This window comes from Pristiophorus japonicus, chromosome 1 (assembly GCF_044704955.1).
Source record: "Pristiophorus japonicus isolate sPriJap1 chromosome 1, sPriJap1.hap1, whole genome shotgun sequence".
Classification (NCBI taxonomy): Eukaryota; Metazoa; Chordata; class Chondrichthyes; family Pristiophoridae; genus Pristiophorus; species Pristiophorus japonicus.
Window position 1 is genome coordinate 272,193,873 of NC_091977.1, and position 16,895 is coordinate 272,210,767.

Here is a 16,895-nt window from a genome sequence, read left to right on the forward strand (position 1 = left end):
GGAGACAGTTGGAGTAGAAAAATAACAAAATGCATGTTGAACAGAGTGGAGAGAACTTGCCTTCCATTTAACCCATGTCATTGCTTACTGCCAAAACTGGAAAACCAAGTTGTTCTGAGTCATCTTTAATGTCCTCACCACGATGAATCTCAGTTAGATTCCTTTCTTATCTTGTTTACCTTTCTTCCAGGTATAAAGAACTGATCTCCTATCATCAAACACTGCAGTTCTCTGCTGCTATTGGTTTAAATAGAATGCTATTAATCGCAGGGCTGATGCAGCCACCAGTCACGGGGGAGAATATTTCTGAGGATTTTATGAGGAGACAGGTAAGCTATCAATTTTATGTGCACATGCCAGAATGCATTTCTTACCGAATGTCTCAAATTCTTGAGCGTTGTAAATCTGTGTGGTGGCAAGAGTGATGTCATTGGTCTCCAAAGCTGTTGTTACACAATTGTTTATTCACTTAGTCAAAGCGGATTTCCATAGAAACACCAGGCTCGCCACATATGTTAATGACGAAATCAGCACTTATCTGCACAATTTGAAACTGGGGTGTAAAAATGGATGGCCGTTAATTGAGAGAGAATTTGAGGGGAGTTGTAAAACAAATCCAGTGTAATTGTGTCTGCCAGCGTGGTATGTGACAGGCTGAGAAATATAATCGTGTGAATGTGAGCTGTGCTGGGATTTTCATTTTTTTTTAAATCTGTGAATAAATTATCATCTAGACAGGAGAAAAAAAATAGTGAACGGTAGAATTGACGAATGCCAGAGCATCCATCTTTGGACATTGATTCAAGAATGAAAATAGCTGGAGTTTTTACTTCACAAAACCTTCCGTTTCCAAGGCAATGCACTAATGGGTGTTAGCATTTGCAGTATTATTGTGGAGCTATATCAAGACTTGATATAGTCTTTACTGCTAATTACATCCCAATTATGTGTAGCAGCAATGTTACTCAAGTCAAAAATTGAATTTTAGCGCAGGCATTATTTAAAAGGTAAGAATCCACTCGCAGTGGAACTAATGTTCCTTGGTTAAGTTTGTTTGTAGTTTAATAGCTTTATATGCCTCATGAATTGTACCCTTATTTTTAGGGCTAGTTGATCTGAAAGGGGAAACTTAAAATATCAGTATATTGGATCATTAGTGGGACTATTTAATTTTGATCTGTCTTTTTGATAAAGAAAGGGAAAATAGAATAAGAGAGTAAACTAGCGAGAGACATAAAAACAGAAAGTAAAAGTTTCTATATGTATGTAAAAAGGAAAAGATTAACGAAAGTAAATGTGGGTCCCTTACAGGCTGAGACAGGAGAAATTAGAATGAGGAATAAGGAAATCGCAGAGAAATTAAACAAATGCTTTGTGTCTGTCTTCACGGAAAAAGACATTAAAAAATTCTGTAACTAGTGGAGAACCAAGGATCTCGCGAGAATGAGGAACTGAAAGAAATTAGTATTAGTAAAAAAAATAGTACTGGAGAACTTAATAGGACTGAAAGCTGATAAATCTCCTGGACCTGATGGCCTACATCCTAGACATTTGAAAGAAGTGGCTATAGAGATAGTGGATGCACTGGTTGTCATCTTCCAAAGTTCCATCGATTCTAGAATGGTTCCCACAGATTGGAAGGTAGCTAATATAACCCCGCTATTTAAGAAAGGACGGAGAGAGAAAACAGGGAACTTACAGACCAGTTAGCCTGACATCAGCTTTAGGGAAAATGCTCGAATCTATTATTAAGGTTGTGGTAACAGGGCACTTAGAAAATAATAATAGGATTGGGCAGAGTCAACACGGATTTATGAAAGGGAAATCATGTTTGACCAATCTGTTAGAGTTTTTTGAGGTTGTAACTAGCAGAATAGATAAGGGGAAACCAGTGGAAGTGGTGTATTTTGATTTTCAGAAGGCATTCGATAAGGTGCCACACAAGAGGTTATTAAACTAGGGCTCATGGGATTGGAGGTAATATTCTAGCACGGATTGAGGATTGGTTAACGGACAGAAAGCTGAGAGTAGGAACAAATGGGTCATTTTCGGGTTGGCAGGCTGTAACTCGTGGAGTGCCGCAAGGATCGGTGTTTGGGTCCCAGCTAGTCACAATCTATATCAATGATTTGGATGAGGGGACCAAATGTAATATATCCAAGTTTGCTGATGACACAAAGCTAGGTAGATATGTAAGTTGTGAGGAGGATGCAAAGAGACTTCAAGAGTTTATAGGCAGGCTAAGTGAGTGGACAAGAACGTGGCAAATGGTACTATGGAGAAATGTGAAGTTATCCACTTTGGTAGGAAAAATAGAAAAGCAGAGTATTTTTTAAATGGTGAGAGATTGGGAAATGTTGGTGTTCAGAGGGACCTGGGTGGCCTTGTACACGAATCACTGAAAGTTAACATGCAGGTACAGCAAGCAATTAAGAAAGCAAAAGGTAATTTGGCCTTTATTACAATAGGATTTGAGTACAAGAGTAAGGGGGCCAAAATTACCCCTCTCCTTAAGGCCTGTTACCACCGCAAATCAGCGACTATGCTGCGAAGTGGAGTGGCCGCTGACTTTTTAAGGAATGGCCGTTGATAGCCTAATTGCCCTCCTAAGTTTTCCTGGTGGTACCCCAATCCCCCCCCGCCACTACCGCTCCACTGCTGCTGATCCGTCTTAAGCAGTCATCACCGTGTGCTCCGCCAATCTCACACCTCGACGGCGACATTCCTCTTTGAAAAACTTCGGCCCGCCTGGCGGTGCCAAAACCTGTTTTTCCCAGTGGTCCAGTGAGGCTGTGGCCTTCAGCAACGGCGATGTGGCTTCCGTTACAGGGGAGGGCGCACTGCGGCTGCTGCCATGGTTTTATGCCCCTGAGTTCGGGCGGGCCGCCAACAGGCCGAAACCCTCCCTGGTGGCCCAGTGGGCCAGTTTTAAAATCGCGAAGGCTCTCCCCTTTAAGTGAAGGGCAGAGCTGTGGTGATGTGGCGCCGTGATGACATCATCGCGGCAGTCACTTTGCACCGCTCCCAACTTCTGTCCCTCAACTGTTGTCACCGCCCCCATTAAGAGCAACTTCCGGATCCAAGGGAGAAAAAAAACAAAGAGCCGAATGTCATTCAAGAGGCGACCTGAAAATCATTCAAATGGTGTACGTGAGCCCCGTTTCGAGCGGGGGGGTGGGGGTGGAATTGCTACCCCAAGTCATCTTACTGCAATTATATAGGGCCCTAGTGAGACCACACCTGGAGTATTGTGCACAGTTTTGTTCTCCTTATCGAAGGAAGGATATACTTACCATAGAGGGAGTGCAACGAAGGTTCACCAGACTGATTCCTGGGATGCGGGGGAATGTCCTATGAGGAGAGATTGAGAGACTAGGCCTATATTCTCTAGTGTTGAGAAGAATGAGAGGTGATCTCATTGAAACATACAAAATTCTTACAGGGCTTGACAAGGTAGATGCAGGGAGAATTCAGAATGGCAGGCAGTGACTAGTGGGGTACCGCAAGGTTCTGTGCTGGGGCCCCAGCTGTTTATACTGTACATTAATGATTTAGATGAGGGGATTAAATGTAGTATCTCCAAATTTGCGGATGACACTAAGTTGGGTGGCAGTGTGAGCTGCGAGGAGGATGCTATGAGGCTGCAGAGCGACTTGGATAGGTTAGGTGAGTGGGCAAATGCATGGCAGATTAAGTATAATGTGGATAAATGTGAGGTTATCCACTTTGGTGGTAAAAACAGAGAGACAGACTATTATCTGAATGGTGACAGATTAGGAAAAGGGGAGGTGCAAAGAGACCTGGGTGTCATGGTACATCAGTCATTGAAGGTTGGCATGCAGGTACAGCAGGCGGTTAGGAAAGCAAATGACATGTTGGCCTTCATAGCGAGGGGATTTGAGTACAGGGGCAGGGAGGTGTTACTACAGTTGTACAGGGCCTTGGTGAGGCCACACCTGGAGTATTGTGTACAGTTTTGGTCTCCTAACCTGAGGAAGGACATTCTTGCTATTGAGGGAGTGCAGCGAAGGTTCACCAGACTGATTCCCGGGATGGCGGGACTGACCTATCAAGAAAAACTGGATCAACTGGGCTTGTATTCACTGGAGTTCAGAAGAATGAGAGGGGACCTCATAGAAACGTTTAAAATTCTGATGGGTTTGGACAGGTTAGATGCAGGAAGAATGTTCCCAATGTTGGGGAAGTCCAGAACCAGGGGACACAGTCTAAGGATAAGGGGTAAGCCATTTAGGACCGAGATGAGGAGGAACTTCTTCACCCAGAGAGTGGTGAACCTGTGGAATTCTCTACCACAGAAAGTTGTTGAGGCCAATTCACTAAATATATTCAAAAAGGAGTTAGATGAAGTCCTTACTACTAGGGGGATCAAGGGGTATGGCGAGAAAGCAGGAATGGGGTACTGAAGTTGCATGTTCAGCCATGAACTCATTGAATGGCGGTGCAGGCTAGAAGGGCCGAATGGCCTACTCCTGCACCTATTTTCTATGTTTCTATGTTTCTATGTTTCCTCTGGCTGGGGAGTCTGGAACCAGGAGTCATAGTCCCAGAATGAGGAGTCGGCCATTTAGGACTGAGATGAGGAGAAACTTCTTCACTCAGAGGGTGGGGAATCTTTGGAATTCTCTACCCCAGAGGGCTGTGGAGGCTCACTCTTGGAGTATATTCAAGACAGAGATCGATAGAATTTTGGATATTAAGGGAATCAAGGGATATGGGGATAGTGCAGGAAAATGGTGTTGTGGTCGATGATCAGCCATGGTCTTATTAAATGGCGGAGCAGGCTCGAGGGGCCGAATGGCCTACTCTTGCTCCTAATTCTTATGTTCTTATCCACACGAGTGAGTTTAAAAAAAAATGAAATTGATAAAATCGATCGAGCGGAGAAAAAGCACGTTTTCTTTGGGCAATAAACACATCAGCAAAAAATACACATTTATTAATTTCCATTTTGCATCCTCTGTCAGCTTGAAAGTTAATGTTGTTGTATTTTCTTACCACTGGTACAGATTTGCACAGTTAAATGGGTTTGTGTCTGTCCAGTATCCAATTACAGTTTGTTACCTAAAATCCATCACTTTGTCAATTAAAGCTGGGCTTATCCAATTAGTTTTGAGTTGGAGTGAAATTCTGCACTGAGCTGGCCATTACTTGTATGTTCAAGTCTGGTATGGCTGCCTGCTTTCTTTCTTTTATTGCATAGATCAGTCAGCATTGAATAGAAACCGTACAAGATTAAAATAGCCTTTCTCAAGGGATACTTTGGGCTCCATGTTCAGAATTAATTGGGCATTATCAGCAATGTAAGTGCGTCCACCAACGTCTGCTACATAGCAATCTAACAGCAAAACCTCTCGCTTTTCATGCCATCAGATCTTGCCAAGCAGCAATGCAGTCTCAGCTCCTGCCATACTGACAGCAACCTTGCGGACTAGCTGGTGGGGTGTCCATAGATACATCACCCTCTCCTACAGAATCAGTCTTGCCCTAAACCTTTTCTCATGTTATAGAATCATAGAAATTACATTTATATAATGCCTTTTAATGTAGCCAAACATCCCAAGACACTTCTCAAGGGCATTCATAGAAATTTACACATGGAAGGAGGCCATTCGGCCCATCGTGTCTGCGCCGGCCGACCAAGAGCTATCCAGCCTAATCCCACTTTCCAGCTCTTGGTCCGTAACTCTGTGGGTTATGGCACGTCAAGTGCACATCCAAGTATTTTTTAAAATGTGGTGAGGGTTTCTGCCTCTACCACCCTTTCAGGCAGTGAGTTCCAGATCCCTCTCTGGGTGAAGAAATTTCCCCATCTATCTTCTCTAAACCTCCCCTCAATTACTTTAAATCTATGCCCCCTGGTTGTTGATCCCTCTGCCAAGGGAAACAGGTCCTTCCTATCCACTCTATCCAGTCTGCTCATAATTTTATAAACCTCAATCAGGTCTCCCCTTAGCCTTCTCTGTTCCAAAGAAAACAGACCCAGCATCTCCAATTTTTCCACATATCCAAAATTCTCCAGTCCAGGCAACATTCTTGAAAATCTCCTCTGCACCCTTTCCAGTGCAATCACATCTTTCCTGTAATGTGGTGTCCAGAACTGCACACAGTACTCCAGCTGCGGCCTAACTAGTGTTTTATACAGTTCAAGCATAACTCCTTGCTCTTGTATTCCATGCCTTGACTAATAAAGGCAAGTATTCCATATGCCTTCTTAACCACCTTATCTACCTGGCCTGCTACTTCAGGGATCTGTGGACCTGCATTCCAAGATCCCTTTATTCCTCTACACTTTTCAGTGTCGTACCATTTAATGTGTATTCCCTTGCCTTGTTAGCCCTCCCCAAAGCATTACCTCACACTTCTCCAGATTGAATTCCATTTGCCACTGTTCCGCCCACCTGACCAGTACATTGATATCTTCTTGCAGACCACAGCTTTCTTCTTCATTATCTACCACACAGCCTATTTTCGTGTCATCTGCAAACTTCTTAACCATACTCCCCAATATTCAAGTCCAAGTCATTGATATATAGCACAAAAATCAAGGGACCCAGCACTGAGCCCTGTGGAACCCCACTGGATACAGCCTTCCAGTCACAAAAACACCCATCAACCTGACTCTGAGCTAATTTTGGATCCAACTTGCCATTTTTACTTTCGTGACCAGTCTGCCATGTGGGACCTTATCAAAAGCTTTGCTAAAATCCATATACACGACATCAAACGCACTGCCCTCATCGACCCTCCTTGTTACCGCCTCAAAAAATTCAATCAGGTTAGTCAGACACGATCTTCATTTCGCAAATCCATGCTGACTGTCCCTGATTAATCCAAAAGCAAGATACTGCGGATGCTGGAATCTGAAATAAAAACAGAAAATGCTGGAAATCTCAGTGGGTCAGGCAGCATCTGTGGAGAGAAAAACAGAGTTAACGTTTCAGTTCGACGACCCTTCGTCGTGTCTTTCTAAATGAAGATTTATCCTGTGCCTCAGGATTTTTTCCACTAATTTTCCCACCACTGAGGTTAGGCTGACTAACCTGTAGTTACTCGGTCTATCCTTTTCTCCCTTTTTAAACAAAGGTACCACATTAGCAGTCCTCCAGTCCTCCGGCACCACACCTGAAGCCAGAGAGTACTGGGAAATGATGGTGAGAGCCTCTGCTATTTTCTCTTTTGCTTCTCTTAACAGCCTGAGATACATTTATCTACTTTCAAAACTGCTAAGCCCCTTAAGACTTCCTTTCTCACTATGTTTGTCTCATCTAATATTTCACACTCCTCCTCCCTCATTGCAACGTCTGCATCCCCCTCTCTTTTGTGAAAATAGATGCAAACTATTCATTAATACCCACGTCTTCTGCAACCACACACAGATTTCCTTTATGGTCTCTAATAGGCCCCACTCTTTCTCTAGTTATCCTCTTGCTCTTAATGTATTTATAAAAAATCTTTTGGTTTTCCCTGATTTTACTTGCCAACATTCTTTCATGCTCGCTCTTTGCTTTCCTGATATATTTTTTAATTGAACCCCTGCACTTCTTATACTCCTCTGGAGTGTCTGCAGCATTGAGTTCTTGGTATCTGTCATAAGTATGTATATCCTGTCTCAGTAATGGCTATAATATCGCACTCCCAAGTGTCTCTGTGCTCTCAGCTCATCTGCCCTTGTTTCCTCTGTCTTCGAAATTCACTTTCTACTTTTCTGCTGCCCAGTTCCAGCTTTGCTTCTTTCCCCTCTGAATCTGTTCTCAGGTTCCCATCCCCTTGCTAGTGTAAACCCTCCCCAGCAGTACTAGCATACCCCCCCCCTGCCCCCCCCCCCCCCCCCTCCGGTGAGGATATTGGTCCCGGCTCTGTTGAGGTACAACCCGTCCAGCTTGTACAGGTCCCACCTCCCCCAGAAATTATCCCAATGTCTCAGAAATCTAAAGCCCTCCCACCTGCACCATCTCTCCAGCCACACGTTCATCTTTTCGATCCTCCTATTTCTGTACTCATTAGCACGTGGCACTGGCAATAACCTGGAGATTACTACCTTTGGGGTCCTGCTTTTTATTATAGTAGTATTAGGCAGTCCTGACCTGCTTCCACACCAAAAATAGATGAGTTCACAAGAGTTTCAATGAGGGACCTGACAATTTCTCTCCCAGCACCCTAAACTCTGCCTGCAGGACCTCATCCCTCTTTCTATCTATGTCATTGGTACCAATATGGACCACGACCTCTGGCTGTTCACCCTCTCCCTCCAGAATGTTTTGCAGCCACTCGAAATCCAATATTTGACACCGAGCCACATAAAGGAGCGTCATAAAGGAGGAAAAAGTGACTGAGGTTTAGGGAGGGAATTCCAGAGCTTAGGGCCCAGGTAACTAAAAGCACGACTGCCAATGGTGGAGTGATTAAAATCGGCAATACGCAAGATGCCAGAATTGGAGGAGCGGAGCGATCGTGAAGGCTTATGGGGCTGGAGGAGATTAGAGAGATAGGGAGGGGCTGGAGGAGATTAGAGAGATAGGGAGGGGCTGGAGGAGATTAGAGAGATAGGGAGGGGCTGGAGGTGACTAGAGAGATAGGGAGGGGCTGGAGGAGATTAGAGAGATAGAGAGGGGCTGGAGGAGATTACAGAGATAGGGAGGGGCTGGAGGAGATTAGAGAGATAGGGAGGGGCTGGAGGAGATTACAGAGATAGGGAGGGGCTGGAGGAGATTACAGAGATAGGGAAGAGCAGGAGGAGATTACAGAGATAGGGAGGGGCTGTAGGAGATTACAGCGATAGGGAGGGGCGAGACCGAAAAGGGATTTAAAAACCAGGATGAGAATTTTGAAATCGAGGCGTTGCCAGACCAAGAGCGAATGGAGGTCTGCGAGCACAGTCGTGATGGGTGAATAGAACTTGGTGTGAGTTAGGACATGGGCAGCAGAGTTCAGGCTGAGCACAATCTTATGTGGGGTGAAAGGTGGAAGGCCAGCCAGGAGAGATTTGGAACAGTTGAGTCTAGAGGTAACAAAGGCATGGATGAGGGTTTCAGCAGCAGATGGGCTGAGGCAGGGTTGGAGTCAGGCAATCTCATCCAAAAGATGAGACTTGTGACAGCGCAGCACTCCCTCAGTACTGCACTGTGATGGCAGCCTAGATTACATACTAAAATCCTGAAGCAGGGCTTCAACCCACGAGCTTCTGACTCAGATGGGCGAATTCTAACAACTGAGCTAATCTAACACTGAATCTTTATCTTAAAGACCTCACCAAATAAATAAGCAAATTATTACTTAAATGGCGAGAGATTACAAAGTGCTGCAATACAGAGGGACCTGGGATTCCTTGTACATGAAACACGAAAAGTTAGTATGCAGTTACAGCAAGTAATTAGTAAAGCAAATGGAATGTTGGCCTTTATTGCAAGGGGGATGGAGTATAAAAGTAGGGAAACCCTGCTACAAGTGTACAGGGTATTGGTGAGGCCACACCTGGAGTACAGTGTACAGTTTTAGTCTCCGTATTTAAGGAAGGATATACTTGCATTGGAGGCTGTTCAGAGAAGGTTCACGAGGTTGATTCCGGAGATGAGAGGTTGTTATATGAAGAAAGGTTGAGTCGGTTGGACCGATACTCATTGACGTTTAGAAGACTGAGAGGTGATCTTATTGAAACATATAAGATTCTATGGGGGCTTGACAGGGTAGATGCAGAGAGGATGTTTCCCCTAGGGGGGTATCTAGAACTAGGGGGCATAGTTTCAGAATAAGGAGTCACCCATTCAAAATGGAAAAGAGGAATTTCTTCTCTCAGAGGGTCGTGAATTTTTGTGGAGGCTGGGTCATTGAATATATTTAAGGCACAGATAGACAGATTTTTGAATGATAAAGGAGTCAAGGGTTATGGGGAGAGGGCGGGGAAGTGGAGTTGAGGCCAGGATCAGATCAGTTATCTTATTGAATGGCGGAGCCAAGTGGGCCAAATTGCCTACTCCTGCTCCTATTTCTTATGTTTATGTAAGCGGATATACTTGCCTTCTAGGAAAGCCATGGTTCAGATTGAGTCACCCGTCTACAAATGGACAGCGGCAAAAGACCCAAATCATGCAACTTGGAGAGCCCCTTGATGCTGGCCATGGGATTTGCGGGTTGTACAGCAGGTGGATGGTGGGATGTGAAACTAGTACAAGGCCCCTGAATGGGAGAGACCTTACTTGAGGATTGATGAGCCTCCCACAAAGAAAAAATGTGAAAATAGGGACAGGGGTTAGATCACTGTTATTCAATTGCACCCTCACATCAGTTATCTTCAAATGGGATTATATAAGCCGTGGCTCAGTGGGTAGCACTCTCACCTCTAAGTGGGAAGGTTGTGGGTTCAAGTCTCACTCCAGAGACTAGAGCACAAAATCCAGGCTGACACTCCCGGTGCAGTACTGAGCGAGGGCTACACTGTCAGAGGGGCAGTACTGAGGGAGCACTGCACTGTCAGAGGGGCAGTACTGAGGGAGCATTGCACTGTCAGAGGGGCAGTACTGAGGGAATGCTGCACTGTTGGAGGGGCAGTACTGAGGGAGCACTGCACTGTCGGAGGGGCAGTACTGAGGGAGCATTGCACTGTCAGAGGGACAGTACTGAGGGAGCACCGCACTGTCAGAGGGACAGTACTGAGCGAGGGCTACACTGTCAGAGGGGCAGTACTGAGGGAGCACTGCACTGTCAGAGGGGCAGTACTGAGGGAGCATTGCACTGTCAGAGGGACAGTATTGAGGGAGCACCGCACTGTCGGAAGGTCAGTACTGAGGGAATGCTGCACTGTTGGAGGGGCAGTACTGAGGGAGCACTGCACTGTCGGAGGGGCAGTACTGAGGAAGTGCTGCACTGTCGGAAGGTCAGTACTGAGGGAGTGCTGCACTGTTGGAGGGGCAGTACTGAGGGAGCACTGCACTGTCGGAGGGGCAGTACTGAGGAAAAGTGCTGCACTGTCAGAGGGACAGTACTGAGGGAGCACTGCACTGTCAGAGGGACAGTACTGAGGGAGTGCTGCACTGTTGGAGGGTCAGTACTGAGGAAGCACCGCACTGTCGGAGGGTCAGTACTGAGAGAGTGCTTCACTGTCGGAGGATCAGTACTGAGGGAGCACCGAACTGTCGGAGGATCAGTACTGAGGGAGCACTGTACTGTCGGAGCGGCAGTACCGAGGGAACACTGCACTGTCGGAAGGTCAGTACTGAAGGAGTGCTGCACTGTCGGAGGGTCAGTACTGAGGGAGTGCTGCACTGTCAGAGGGTCAGTACTGAGGGAGTGCTGCACTGTCGGAGGGTCAGTACTGAGGGAGTGCTGCACTGTCAGAGGGTCAGTACTGAGGGAGTGCTGCACTGTCAGAGGGTCAGTACTGAGGGAGTGCTGCACTGTCGGAGGGTCAGTACTGAGGGAGTGCTTCACTGTCGGAGGGTCAGTACTGAGGGAGCACCGAACTGTCGGAGGATCAGTACTGAGGGAGTGCTGCACTGTCGGAGGGTCAGTACTGAGGGAGTGCTGCACTGTCGGAGGGTCAGTACTGAGGGAGTGCTGCACTGTCGGAGGGTCAGTAATGAGGGAGTGCTGCACTGTCGGAGGATCAGTACTGAGGGAGCACCGAACTGTCGGAGGATCAGTACTGAGGGAGCACTGAACTGTCGGAGGATCAGTACTGAGGGAGTGCTGCACTGTCGGAGGGTCAGTAATGAGGGAGCACCGAACTGTCGGAGGATCAGTACTGAGGGAGTGCTGCACTGTCGGAGGGTCAGTAATGAGGGAGCACCGAACTGTCGGAGGATCAGTACTGAGGGAGCACCGAACTGTCGGAGGATCAGTACTGAGGGAGCACCGAACTGTCGGAGGATCAGTACTGAGGGAGCACTGTACTGTCGGGTAGGCAGTCTTTCGGAATGGACTTTGGACCGAGGCCTTGTCTGCCCTTTATGATGGTCATTAAAGATCCCATGACACTATTTGCACACAGAGTTTAATTTGACCCAAGTAGCGAGTGGTGCAGCAGCACTGGAGTTGCTGGCTCTGCATTCCACTCAATAGCCACTGGTCCCAAACCTGCATGATCAGAAATAGAGAGAACAACTCATATTTATATAGCACCTTTTACTGTAATAAAACGACCCAAGGCGCTTCACAGGAACGTTATAAGACAAACATTTGAAATTCAATTGAGTTAAAAACATAATTAAATCTAAATCTACAACACAATATTGATTACCTGCCAGCTCTTCGGAGAGAAGATTGTACCAGAAAAGTAAAATGGCGCTAATTTAAGAGCAAAAAATATGGGTGGTACAGTTCTGTTCTGACCGCTGCAACAACATATTCTTGGTTCTTGTTGCTGTTTATATTTAAAAGAATAAGTTACAGAAGTTGGTAACAAAATATTCCAGCCAAATGAAATCTCTTTGACAGCTTATCTTCAGAAGTTTAAGAACTCCTGTATAAAATATATTTCTGCAACTTCAGCTCAACTTTTAGTCGGCTGCCATTTGTCAAATGGAGAGGAATGTCGCCCTCTTGTGGTATTTTGAAAGATCTGATTCACAGCCAGCAGTTTTTACAGTGTTAACTTGCAGGGACAGAAATTGCAGCCTCTCCAGGTTCGTGCGAAGTGCGCATGCTTCCGGCGAGGCCTCGCAGAGAGATTCTACGCATCCCTGGGAGAAAGACATTCGTGCGGGAGAAATTGGGCTATGATGCCCAGCGAATGTCCTTCAAACATTTTTACGCCTGGTAAAAGCAGGCGCATAGCTTACTTTTATGAGCCCAACACTTTTAAAACATAGAAAAATTAATGTAATCATGTAATGTTCCCATTATTATCAACGAGAATACTGCATAGTAATTGGTGGTCCAGGCCCATGTGACCCCAGCTTGTACCGGAAAGACAACTTCCCATACGCTGCTCAGCAAATCTAGGCCTCCGACCTGGATTCTACGTTCCTTCGGGACCAACAGGTATTTTCATAGATTTGTTTTGGGTCGGACCATTCGTTCGAAGGAAGCCTCCGACCGCAATTTTAGGCCCTAAAATGCACTGACATTTTCCTCTAGTGTTCTATTTATTGGTTTGTTTTTTTCCGCAGAGTGCAGTGTCCGTCGGGTTTGCAAATGTTTGCCAGGTTTAGGAAAGTGTCATGTTTGGTTCTGAGTTTAAACATTACAGCAAACACTCTGTCGTCATTGTTCTTCCCTTTAATTGTCGCGTCCTATTTCAATCCCAGTAATAGTCAGTCAACACAAGCTTTAAGAAATCGTCTTTTGACCATACAACTGATTCTCTCAGTTTGATTCCTGTTGATGACTCCTGTTAAAAAGATAATGGTGCTTTGATCTTACACAAGTGCAGGCTAAACACACAACTATTGCCTTTGGGTGGTGTTTTTATGCTAATTATTTATAGTCTATGTATTTCAGGGAATAACACCCACCCAGCTCTGCATTATATCTTTTCACTCCCCTCCTGAATTTTTCCCTCTATCTCCCTCCCCCTCGAGGTGAGTCATGCTGGGACAAAGATCCACAGGTGCCCCAGCAGCTTCCCAGAATCTTGTTGAAGTCGCCATTCATGAGCCCTGGCAATGGGGGTCTTTGTGCTGTTCTGCAATAGGGACCTTCACAGCTGAGCTTGCTCCTCCCCAGCCAGCACCCGTAAATGTGCAGCTCCAGCAAAGGGCACCTGGATAGCAATCAATACCACCAACCCAGACCTGTTCTTTCTCCACCTCCCATCAATCCGGACCTTGGATCAGTGTCAGACAGGCAGTCTAACAGCACCAATTGGTCCTGGGATGGAATGAGTTGGAGCTGTACCATCAGCACACATATGAAAGCTGACTCTATTCCTGTTACTGCGTGACCAAGGGGAAGCTTGTGAATGAGGAAGAGGAGATGGACGGAGGGTGATCGTTTTGAGATTGCAGAGGTGATGGAGTGGGAAGCGAAGTTGTTGCTGGAGGTGCATTGGCTACATTTGAAGAAATAGGAAGGGCAAGGGCAGTCCCATGGAACTGGAAAATAGAAGACATTTGCAGAGGTAGAGAAAGGATAATGCAAACAGGCCACAATGACCAATGATGTTAATCATGGGCCTAAAATTCCACATTGCCGATTTTTGGTGCAGTTATCGAGGTACATCTGATTTTTTTAATGGCCCGACTGTGCCAAAAAAAAAGTTGCAAGTTTCGCCGGCATAACCTTTCATTTTGGAGTGGTGCAGATTGTCCGAAATCTCTGTCAGTGGAGTTTAAGGCCTGCGCCAAACTGAGGTTGCCAGGGTAACGAGGGACACTGAATTTATCCTGTAGTGTCATTGCTGATTTTTCTTTCCCCAAGAACTTCTATTTTTATAACAGGTGTAAACATTCCAAGAGCCTAATTTTTAAAAATTGATTTGTCTCTTTGTAAACTCAAACCATGACCACGTGATGGCCTCCCAACCTGATGCCATCTCTTAAGTCCCGCTGAAACAATGGCATCATCTCGCCACTGATTTTTTCTTCTCTGTGTCGATTTTGTTAAGTGTAGGTAAGGTTTTTCCAAACGGTGCACTGCGCCGTTTTAGAAAAAATCGTACTTGGCCAAACTCACTTAAATGGCCAGAAATGGCAGGTTCCGCCCCCAGTGACGTCAAAAAATCGGGAACTAAAAAAATTGGACGTAAGTAGTTTAGAATGGCACAGAAACTTTGACAAAACTTGCAGATTTTAGTCTGCTCCAAAAAAAAACAGCGTAGGCCAAAAAACGGTGCAGAATGATGGGGAAAATTCAGCCCAATGCCTTTGGCCAGGGCCGTCTCAGTGTGATGTGAAGAGCAGAAGCCAGGCTGCGGGGGTTCGAGCAGTGAGGTTTGAGGGAAATTGACACAACTCTGAGGCAATAATGTGTTTGAGAATCAGAGAGAAAAAACGGGAGCACCTAGTCTGGGACACAGTTCAACGCTATACAGTTAATGGCTGTCTGAGACATGAGGGAACTACTTGACTCTGTCTTTTGAGTAGTTTTCCAGAAAACGGCGATGTTGATAAAAATGTGAATTTATTTGGTGTGTGGGGAACAGAGCTGGCAGATCGCGGTTTTAATAACAGACATTACATGCTTTTCATTTAATTTCATTATTGTGCCATGTATTTGTACACAAATAAAGTCCAGATTTCTTACACACTTCATGAATTCCTTTAATAATTGTAAAAGCAAGACTACTGGATTTCAGTAAGATTTACTGTTGTCTCCATGACAGATGAAACCATGAGTGAGCCAAGAGGATAAATACATCCTCGGGCACGTGGGAACCTGTGCAATGAAAGGGCTCAGGAGCAGGCTCTGTAAAATCCTGATTAAATATTAAACAGGTGGCTTTAAGGAGGGTAAAATTAAAAATCAAAACAGTGTTGTTTGATTGGATTCAAATATCCACCCTTTCTTCAGCAAAGGTACAGTAAACAGTAGATGGATAGATGGTAACTGTGCTGTCCCTGTGTAGTGTAGTACACTGGAGAACATGGTATGCTGGCAAATGGAGTGCCCTTTGTGCCTTGGACTGTCTCTGATATCCCAGTACCATGAGGCTGAGTTTACATTTCCCCATCAGGCACAAGTTCCCTTCCAGAGCACGTGGAGCACGTGGAGCATGTGGAGCACGTGTGTTGATTGCTCAGCCTCACTCAGGACCACTCGAACCAATTGTGCTCCTTTTGAACACAAACTCTTTCAACTTCTTTCCCACACGCACACAACCTTTTCTTTGGCTTTTCAAAAGCTTATTAAAACAGTTTCAGCAACTAAACGGATGAACACTCTTGACATGATCAATTATTTTCTGCTCTGTAGAAATACCTGTTGAGCAATCCAGCCCACCTGAGTGCAGCTGTGGACGAACACTTCTTCATTAATGAGAGCATCTCCCAAGTCAGGTAAGTGGTGATTAGCAAAGTCGCACACACACCATTGGTGTCCGAGTACTCGAGTAACAAAATCAGAATCTGGCTTGTGAAGTTGTGAAAGGTCAAATTGAAATGCTTGACTGAAGTGTGCTTTAACAGTAGTAGTAGAGCTCCCATGGGTTTCCCGTGATACATTGAAGAATTTGCTATTTTACAACGACAATTGCATTGCACCATGTAGAGAAAGACTTGTAGCATGCAAGCTACTATTCTGCCGATGGAATGGGGCTGTATGCAATCTGATGTGTCCCTTTAAAGCTAATTGCTGTAAACATTTGTACTGCTGAGATCAGTTATAGGGTATTTGTTGCCCTGTGGATTGTCAGCGACATATATTCCCTTGCCCCTTGATTTTTTCTGCCAAAGTTCCCTTGAAAGTAAACTAGCGCAAAATATAAGAACAGATTGCAAGAGTTTCTATAGGTATATAAAAAGGAAAAGGGTGGCTAAAGTAAATGTTGGTCCCTTAGAGAATGAGACCGGGGAATTAGTAATGGGGAACATAAAGATGGCAGAAACTCTGAACAAATATTTTGTATCAGTCTTTATGATAGAAGACACTAACAGTGAATAGTCTCAGGGCTATAGGAGGGGAGGAACTTAACACAATCATAATAACTAAGGAGGTGGTACTCAGTAAGATAATGGGATGAAAGGCAGATAAATCCCCTGTATCCTAGGGTCTTAAGAAAAGTAGCGGCAGGGATTGTGGATGCATTGGTTGTAATTTACCAAAATTCCCTGGGTTCTGGGGAGGTCCCAGCAGATTGGAAAACTGCAAATATAACACCCCTATTTAAAAAAGGAGACAGACAAAAAGCAGGAAACTATAGACCAGTTAGCCTAACATCTGTGGTTGGGAAAATGTTGGAGTCCATTATTAAAGAAGTAGTAGCAGGACATTTGGAAAAGCAA

General features: G+C 45.2%; 1 protein-coding gene across 1 annotated transcript in view; it reads left to right on the forward strand.

The window, feature by feature from the left end:
• The window catches only part of LOC139248267 (uncharacterized), a 151,527-nt gene that overhangs the window by 55,158 nt on the left and 79,474 nt on the right, over positions 1-16,895 (forward strand). The window contains exons 4-5 of the mRNA XM_070872075.1: positions 191-329; positions 15,868-15,950. Coding sequence (XP_070728176.1) covers positions 191-329; positions 15,868-15,950 — 222 coding nt within the window. The remainder of the gene's footprint in view (positions 1-190; positions 330-15,867; positions 15,951-16,895) is intronic.